We start from the raw sequence: 10,000 nt of genomic DNA, 5'->3' as shown, positions 1-10,000 counted from the left end.
TTTTATAATGTTGCTATGCAATACTATTCCTGGAGAGATATTTTTTCAATGGTGATGGTGATCCCAAAGGATATGCATGGCTTCTTTAATTTTCAATTGGAAACCTGTGGAAGCAGAGTCGAGGAGTTTAAAACTCGACTATGCTTCCACACGTTTCCAATTGAAAATTAATTAAAAGAAGCCATGCATATGCTTTGGGAGCAGCCATCTTTAAATTCCCAAGTCAAACATCATAATTTAATTTATCCCTTTCATACTAATTAGTTTTGTTTCTTAGCTTAAATAGTTTGGTTTTTTCTGTTTTGTTTTGTGGTTGTTCTGTTCTCGCCTTCATCCTTAATTATTCATGTTATATCTCACTTTGTTACACTATTTATTGCTCAACTTTAGTTTATTTCTCATTGTACAACTGACGATGGATGATGTTTCATCCGAAACATGTCTTCAGTTGATTATGAATTTCAAAAACATCGTATGGATCATCAAAGCGATATTATTATTATTATTATTATTATTATTATTATTATTATTATTATTATTATTATTTTTATTATTATTAAGAGATAATTTATACCATGCTCTACAAATATCAGCAACTGTAGCATCAGTCTCTTTTGTTTATAATTTGCACAGGCATGTTTAATACATGTAAAGCAATAAATCAACTTGCACATGATGGAAATCGTCATGATTGGCTATAATCATCTCTGTATCAGCAAGCCCTCATGGGATAATGATCCTGAATGGACCCTGAGTCCAAAAATTGAGCAAATTAATACACTCACTGTGGTAGCATAGTATAAATAAGTATACATACGTCGGAGCCCTTGAATGATTTCCTTGAATCCAAAAGCAACATCTTGCTCAGTGCATGCAGCTGGCACACAAACACCCCATGCAATAGGAACTGGTCTAGGCTGAGAAGGAGAACAAGGAAAAATTGCCTTCAAAATCGGTGCAGTGTACAGCTGTAGCATGTTAAAGTGGTATGTTTTCTTTTGCATAAAAGCAGCTGGAGGTTTCTGTACACAGTGTGGTCCAAAGGACCCACCCTTTTTAGGGTGGTGCAGGGGCTTGCTCCCCCCAAAAATGCTTGGAAATGGAACGGTGGAAAATGCATTTCACAGGCATTTTAGTTCTGAAAACTGATTTTAGGGGTGGCTTAAACCACAGTTAAAATGCGAGGAATGGCACAGTGTTGATTCCGTTAGGTCAGGTGGGTTGAGTTTTGTTGGTTCTCTACTCTGCACCAAGAGGTTTTTCTGTGGGTTCTCTGTTCTTCCTTCCCATCAAAAACCTAACATTTCATTTGATTTGATTTGCATTAATTTGTTGCTTTCAGTTTACGTGTCCCCAATTAGTGCTCCAGCACTGGAGGACTAGACATTTCAATAAAGTTCCCTTCCCTTACATTTCAATGATACAACATATACAACATAACAAAACGCCAGCATTCAGTGGGTTAACTAAATGCTATTATCCAACAAGAACTTAGTAAAAAATTAATATTGGTGCATGACAACTGAAAAATTGGGTAGAGCCACACACATGAATATTAATTATTATTTTACCTTCACTATCCAATCAGACACAACTGTATACAACTGTATAGATCTATACTTGGGCATGTAGGACAGCAAGAGCCACAAGCCCCTACCTACTAGACTGATTCAAATCCCTAACGGTTCACTGCTCAATCATACAAAAAAATTACCTATAATCCCTGCCAGACACCCAGACCCAGTCCTATGGTCTGTGCTGGCAAAATATCTATTTCTGCCAATTTCGCAGGCTACTACTGTCAGCAATAATAATTATTATCATAACTTTTTCAGTAATTAAGGGCTTTCTTGCTCACAGTTATTTTTAACAATACTAGTCTAAGAGAGGCAGAGGCAGTGCTTCCCTCGTCCCAGAACTTAAGTCAGAGTCATGTATACATGTACCAACAACAACTTTGACTGTGAAGCCGGAAAACCCATTTTGATCACTGCAACAACCAGTTGATCTGACATGAATCAAGTAGAAGAAGGTTAAAATTGGTTAAAATGTTCAGTGTGCTTTAATTTATGAGAGTACAGAGGATGCCAGTCGTAGGTTTAGAAAAGAAAGTTCTCAGAAAATTTGTAGCTAAATGTGTGAGGAAATTAATAAGCGGTTGAATGCTTATACTGCCTATGTGCTGGCTACTGTTTCATCATATCCTGTTGCTGTGAGACCCCTTGAGTTGCTTAAGTACCAGCAGATCATAAGCAGGGCGGCTACTAAACTCAAGGGGTTGGTCTTCCTTTCATACAATGAACAGTTTTGCCATAGAGCCCCTTACAACTTACCCACATACTGGGATCAAGTTGACCTTGAACTGTGGACCATTACCTTCTCTGGCCTTGTTAAGCCGCACTGTCTTGTTTGCTCCAGCCCCTAGCCCCGAAACAGACATGTCTGCTTCCGATTTAACCAGACCTCTGGGTGCACTACATGTACTTGCCCGTTCCCACATGTCTGCCGCTGCTGCCCACTCCATCGTCAACTGCCCAAACAGCATCTCAAGGACCACTCAACGCCACCATATCTCTACCAGTTCCGGCGAACACAACAAGAGATAAAGTTCAGCTTCTTGCCAAGCACGGTTCAAATGACGTAACTAACCCCATTAACGTAGATGTTTTAGAGAGGGAACTTTGTATGTCTGAGTAGACGATGTGATCCATATCTTCAAGTCCGTGGGCCCCGGTTCATTTAAGGCAAAGACTGATCTCAAATCGGCCTTTCGTCTTATTACCATTCACCCCGATGATTGGCACCTGCCAGGTATCTACTGGCAAAAACAGTATTATGTAGACCTCTACAATGTACCTCCCTTTTGGGTTTCGTTCAGCACCTTTCCTCTTTAACCAACTTTCCTAATTTGCCTTACAGCATTACGGGTTACAGCGTGTCTCTCATATCCTTGACAATTTTTTCATAGCTGAGCCCTCTTGCCTCCAATGCCTGGCTAGCTCTAGTACATTACTCTGTTTTTTCATTTCTGTCCATGCTCCTGTTGTCGCGTCCAAAACTCTGGGAAATCGCTTGAAACAAGAAAATACTCTACCTCAAGGCAGTGCTTTCTAGGAATATTTTACTGATGCGCCGAACATCGCAGTGTTTTAAAATTTTGTCTGTGAATGTTTGTTTACACACGTGCCAACAATCATCTTTTATGTCGCATCATATTCATTTAATTATGTGGCGGCAGCAGCAGCACCATGAAATGAACATGTCGGCATCATTTCTTCTTGGTGAACTACGTTGAAGCCTGCTACATTTCACTGACATTTTTATTCTTTTATTTTCTGAGTTTACTATTCCAGTTGGTGAATAAGGTTTTCATTTTCAACTTAACAAAGAAAAAGGCTGTGAAATTAGCTAGGTAAGAAATAGCACACGTGATAAAAGATTTTTTTTGTCAACGATACATGTATTTGTTGATATATTTCAATTTGCATCGGTTTTCATCGAGAGCATTAAAGTCTATTCGCAGGCAATTAAAGCGGGATAAATGAGGCAATACACAGTTTTTAGGAACAGTTTCTTTAATGACTTTTATATTTTTTCATATTTTTTTCCCTGCTTACGGTTTTAAAACTATACCAGAAGATTTAAAAATTATTATCACATTACCCGCACCTTCCTTTTACCCGCACCAACAACTGTTTGAGGAAAAAGTAACACATAATCGGCAATCGGCCAGAAATTACAGTATACTGTACTTAAGATCATCATCACCAACCCAGAATTATTATTATAATTATAGCATCCATCCCCCAAACTGACCTTCCTGTCACCATCTTGTTGTTAAATCTCCTGGATCAAAATTATTTAACTTGAATTGAGCCTTATTATTAAGACATACATTGTATCTACATGTAGATGTTCTACGTACTGTTTAAGGCCAAGACTAAATTATTTTTTTCCAAAGTTTAAATGCTCTAAAAATTAATTATTTCAAAAAAAAATTCAATTCTCTGGTTTGAAAGAGGAAAAAAGAAAGAGCCCTTTGAAGGTATGTACAATAAAAAATTGGTGAAATAAACTTATCCCAAAAAAAGTAATCTGGATGGCTGATTGCAAGGAATTAGAACTGTGCATGTAACAGAAAAAAGGGTGTTATACAATTCATGTATAGGTAACCTGATCCATGTCAATAACAAGCTGTCAGCAACAATTCATGCACCCAAAAGAAATAAGTTGATACAATTACCTGCCCAGTGATTTGCACCATCACACTTGGAGCCAGGCAGTACCTTGCACTAGGAGTATTTTGACATTGTGCATAAGATCCCAACCACACAAGATTTCCTGACAAAAATCCACTTCCTGGTCTGCCTGAGGCATCGGCATCTGGAAATTGATCAACAATTATTAAAGATCTCTTCCAATCACATTCATGACAATCATCTTAAACATTCTAAAAATTTCAGTTCTAGTAGTATAATTATTCTGCAGCAAGCCAATAATGTCACTTAAACCTGGTTTAGTTGGTCTAGCTCCCACAAGTGTTTCCTACAGCTTAGTGGTATTAAAAGTATCTGAACTAACAATTGGAGGGTTTAGGTTTGACTCCACTCCACTCTACTACTATGTACACTAGGAACCTGATAGAGTCAATGTTATAATATGTGTTCCCTAAAGATATTTGCACAATTTGTATTCTAGGTAATCACATGATTTTGAGTGCAATTTGGAATGAATAAGCACAAGTAAATTTTCTCAAAGACAACCATTTGTAATCTTTGATAAAAACTACAAGTTCTTATTTCTTCCAAATTGCACAAGAAAAATCATGTGATTACCTATTAACAATATACATGAAAAAATTCAAGATGGTTAAGCAGAAGAAACGCATGTGTATCACGCAATCAGGGAAAAATTGCATCATAAATTGCGCCATCCAGGGCGCGTGCTTGATTTGAAAACAAAAGATTTGATTGGTCCTAACCGAACCCTATTGTTTATTAGCCAATCATGATCCAGAATTTCGATGTGTAATTTGCACTGGTATTACACTTTTTGCACTGTCTAAATTGTTACACTTGAACTGCACTGCTCTCCGCCAATCAGAATTGAGTAATTTTTTCATGTATCTTATGAAACGTGTAATTACGCATGGGCCTTATGATGATTAGCCTTCCCACTGCTAATTAATATTTCCATTTAAGAGTTTAGCTTGTCAGTTTCGAGATGTAATTTGTTCTGTCAGATCTCTCAGTGTTTTGTCCATTAAAGGTTCCTATATTTTTAGCTTTTGTTGGTTCCTGTCCTCCCATTTCTTTACCGGTATTTCTTTTTTTCACCTAGTGCCAACGATTACCTTCTATTCTTCACTGATGAAATAAACTGCTCGCGATAAGATGGAAGGTTCAAGTGCTTCAACGGCTCAGACAGGCAACCCAATCAACGATTTTCCATCAGATTTTACCACCGCTACATCTCGATTTAACCCTTTCACTCCTGTGGGCCCTTAATACAGGAGTGAAAGGGTTAATTAATTTAAAGTAATCAATTTAACCTTCAGTTACAGCGAAGATGAGGACAGAAGTGACTTGCTTCCGGTTATGATGGAAGGGTACATGTAGATGTATTGCATCAGCGAAGTAAACGAAATTTATGAAGGATATTATTTCGGTATTAGAGAGAAGCTTCCCATGGTACAACCTGTGCTACACAATTTTGTTGCTGAATTGGAGACCATTGCAAAAATGTTCATACTGGGAATAAGGAACAAGCGAACCACAAGAAACCTTCTTCAGATGAGAGATTTCACTTTGAATACTTAGATGAACTGACTTGTTTTGTAGCAAGGAAATTGCCGAAATTCACATGAAATCCCTCTCCAAGCCCCAATAATCGGGTCATTGAAGAAAGCTGTCCAAACTTGAAGTGCAAAGCCAGAAAGCAATCAAAGAAGATGTCTTGCAAGCGAGTTTAGTGGCTACGGGCATTCACCCAACAAAAAGAGATGTCACACAACTCTATACGAATTAACTGTATCATGTATACTTATATATCTTATTACGCCTTAAGTCTCGAGTAAACGTGAGCTAGAGAAGAACACATCTGTCTCTTATATGTATCCATAGTCAGTATTGTTATGTGGTGGCAGCAGTGGGATTCAGTTAAAAGTAATTCGTTCGATTTACTGTGTCACGCACAAGTTGAAACTTTGCAGCGTCAGCAGTGTGAAGTGTGTGTGTCTAAGTTTACGAGCAACCAAGACGCCAAAGCGTCCTTCGGACTCACTGGTTCACCCGTTGATCGCTGAAGCAAATTTTGACACATTGATGTAAAATAGAAATTACATGTAGTAAAGGCAAGACTTCATGGGTCACACCTGGGAGCCGAACCCTGCCTTAGACCTGCTCGAGAAACGATTGGGATGGCTGCCAAAGTGAACGAAATGATAGCTGTGTGTGAAACGTGTCGCACATACGAACGAGATCAGCAAAAGGAAACTCTCATGTCTCATGCCCTCTCGACCATGGGAACAGGTCTCGGTTGACCTGTTTGAACTTTACAAAAGGTACTTCCTGATCACGGTCGACTTCTACAGTAACTTCTGGGAAGTAGACAGTCTATCCTCTATGTTGGCAAAGGCAGTCATAACAAGCTGAGAAGTCACTTTGCAAGATATGGATGTCCAGACCGCCTAACAAGCGACAATGGTCCACAGTTCATGGCGTCCGAATTCCACAGGTTTGCAAAAGACTGGGACTTTCAGCACCACCCGAGTAGTCCATACAACAGCAAGGGCAATGGAAAGATTGATTGCGCAGTAAAGACAGCAAAAAACCTAATGATCAAAGCTCGTGATGCTGGAACCGACCCCCACCTGACGTTTCTTGACTATAGGAACACACCGACCCAAGGAATGCAAACTACCCCTGCGCAACGTCTGATGAATAGGCGAACAAGAACACTGCTACCTACGGAGAAGGCTCTACTCAAACCCGAAGTCATGTCAGAGAGCAGAACGCGAGCAGAATTACAAAGGCGACAAGAAGTTCAAGCGGAGTACTACAACCGAAGCGCCAGGGACTTACTACATGTACATCGCAAAGAAGGTGACATTGTGACAATGAAGCCCTTCCAAACTGGTGAAAAGAAATGCCAGAAAGGAGTTGTCACTGCAAGGCAGGATGAGCGGTCATACCTCGTTGACACACCAGATGGAGGCTCTTACCGTAGAAACAGGTTTCACCTGAAGAAGACACAAGAACCACCTCCAATCCCAGAACCAGATAGAGGACCGCTGATCGTCAAACCAATGACTCCAGCACCAAACCCTGAAGGTCCAAAAAAGGAGTCTGCTGCAAAGTCACCACCAAGCCAACAACCACAACTGCAGTCACCTACAGCCAGTACTGTACCAGAAAGACCCAAGAAGCTGAAGAAACCTCCAGCTTACTTACAGGACTATGTGCGAACATAGACAATATATATCATGTATACATAGCTTATCTTATAATGCTTGCTTGTTTTGTTAAGAACTGAGATGGTACGGCCACTATTGGCGCACCATGATCAATCCTGATAAGTGACATCAATAATTATGATTCATTAGAGTGTCCTATTGTTGTGGAACTTTATAATTATACAGCCAGGTGATTTATGAGTGTTTAATCATTGCAGTGTTTGATCAGTTTAGAATTAAGAATCCCCTCTATCAAGGAGAGACCCGAGCTCACTAAAGGGGAAGGATGTCACAATATCTCACACAACTCTAAACGAATTAACTGTATCATGTTTACTTACATATCTTATTACGCCTTAAGTCTCGAGTAAAGGTGAGCTAGAGAACAACACATCTGTCTCTTATATGTATCCATAGTCAGTATTGTTACAGATCATGCATTGAGCATTCTCACAACGTTCGCCACACCCTATGGGCATTATCATTGGCTCCATAATTTTGACCTTTGGTCAAGAGAAATATTTCAAAAGCGTCTTCATCAAGAGTTAAATGGCAATATTCCCAGTGTCAATCGCAATGTCGATGATATAGTCATTTATGGAACATGTAATGCTTATCATGATAGCAATTTACAAGGGCTTATATGCTAATATTGATCAAGAGAAAAAAATAAAGCTAAACAGCGAAAAGATGAAGTTAAAGTGCAAAGAAGCCGCATTCCATGTTCACCTGCTGCCTACGGGGGGTTTAAAGCCTGACCCAGAAAAGATCGGAGCCATCGATAGTAGAGATGCCATGCCTAGAGAAACAGGATGACTTCCTATGTTTGAATGGCATGGTCAATTACATTCAATTTGTATCTTAGCCATTTTCTTCCTCATCTCACCAATATCAAGCTCTACTAATCACTTAGTGAAAATTCTGTTACAGCTCCTAGGACCTGCGTTGTAATACATGTATGTATCTGTGCTCTAATATTTCGTAGTCTCGTTCATTTGTCTGTTTCTCTCTTCTAAAAAAGGGAGGTAACTGCAGTTATAATATGCAATAGATATTTTGCACAATTTAACATAAAGCACTGAGGCATGATGATTAGCGGTCCCACTGCTTACTGCATTAATATTTGTATATAAAAGTTTAGCTTGTCTGTTCTGTCAGATCTTTCATTGTTTTGTCCATTAATTTAAAGGTTCTTCAATTTTTAGCTTTTGTTGGTTCCCGTCTGCCCTCCTTATCACAGTCACCATTCATTAACCATTGTTAACAGACTGTATTAATTTTGCCATCTCATTCATTACATGTACTATAGCTACCCTGGATTCCAGAGGTTATTTTCTCGCCATGAAAAGAGCGACAAAAGAGCGAGTCACGAAGCGGTGAGAAAAACCTCTGGTACAGGCTGTTAATCCTTCCGAACATGCCGCTCCAATCACGTTGTGCTTTCCACTTCCAGAGTCAAGTTTTCATTGGTGGATCGACAAACCGTTTTGTTATAAGGATTGCCATTGGTTAAGTCGAGGGGGACGATCAAACCGGTTTTTCACTGGTGTAATACAAGAAGACTATCAATGGTACAGTAGCAATAGCGACACAATAATCACAAATTCATGGCTGGCAGATTGAGGTTAATTCGTCTCATTGACGCTGGATGAATGTTCGCTGTTTGGGTGGCCTTAGAGGGGGCGTAATCAAACAAGCACTCTCATTTGGTTTGGGAATTTGACGAAGGTGTGACTGAGCTTCTGACATCTTTACACCTCAATGCCTCGAGTCATATTGAAACTGCTCCAAGGACTCGTAAAGTCCTTTAAATTTTTTCAGTTCTAATTCTAGGACTTGAATGCAAATTTCTCCAATTCACGTTTGCATTTGTAACAAATAATAGTTGTGTGAAACGCTTCAACAAAAAATTCAGAAACGATGTATTGCACAGACTTGAGTACTGGTGAGGTGATTTATGAATTTGTCTCCTACAACATTCCAAGTTTTCAGCTTATTTCATTGAACAGTTTCGATTTTATTTTTTTGTTACGTGACAGTGACAACGATTAATTCACTCCACCGTGAGAATTTCCCAGTAGAGTGACCGGTAAACATCGCACAAATATTTTGATCACGTGGATAAAACCGGTTTGCCCAAGTTTCTAAAATAAACACTTACTCTGGAAGTCAATCAAAATAAGGTGGTTTGCATGGAAGTGAGGTTTTTAACGGTTTGTACCAGAGGTTTTTGTCGCCGCTTCGTGACTCGCTCTTTTCATAGCGAGAAAATAACCTCTGGAACCCAGGGTATACTATAGCAAAAACAATTGGTACAAACTCTTCAACTTATTAGATTTCACTACACTAGCTTGTCGTCAGATTGACTCTTGATATTAACACAATGACAGTTCTCCCAGCGGAAATCTGTTTTTTTGATTGGTTAAACAATCTTTTCAAATTCCTCAAATTTGTGTTAGCTCATTAAATCCTGCGTTTACTATAAAGTACTATAAAGATTGCAAATTGCAAGCTGCAAGTGGAGAATTACAGGATTCCAGACCAAAA

The 10,000-nt window shown here is 39.1% G+C and overlaps 1 protein-coding gene across 1 annotated transcript in view; it reads right to left on the bottom strand.

Moving 5' to 3' along the window:
* Window positions 1-10,000, bottom strand: part of LOC138019125 (nose resistant to fluoxetine protein 6-like) — a 33,969-nt gene that overhangs the window by 23,142 nt on the left and 827 nt on the right. Inside the window, exons 2-3 of the mRNA XM_068865797.1 lie at window positions 4,244-4,383; window positions 818-917 (exon numbers count right to left, since the gene is read on the bottom strand). Coding sequence (XP_068721898.1) covers window positions 818-917; window positions 4,244-4,383 — 240 coding nt within the window. The remainder of the gene's footprint in view (window positions 1-817; window positions 918-4,243; window positions 4,384-10,000) is intronic.

The sequence above is a fragment of the Montipora capricornis genome, chromosome 10 (genome assembly GCF_036669925.1).
Source record: "Montipora capricornis isolate CH-2021 chromosome 10, ASM3666992v2, whole genome shotgun sequence".
Classification (NCBI taxonomy): domain Eukaryota; kingdom Metazoa; phylum Cnidaria; class Anthozoa; order Scleractinia; family Acroporidae; genus Montipora; species Montipora capricornis.
The sequence above is the reverse complement of the archived record's forward strand: the minus strand, read 5'-3'. Positions and strand labels throughout refer to the sequence as shown.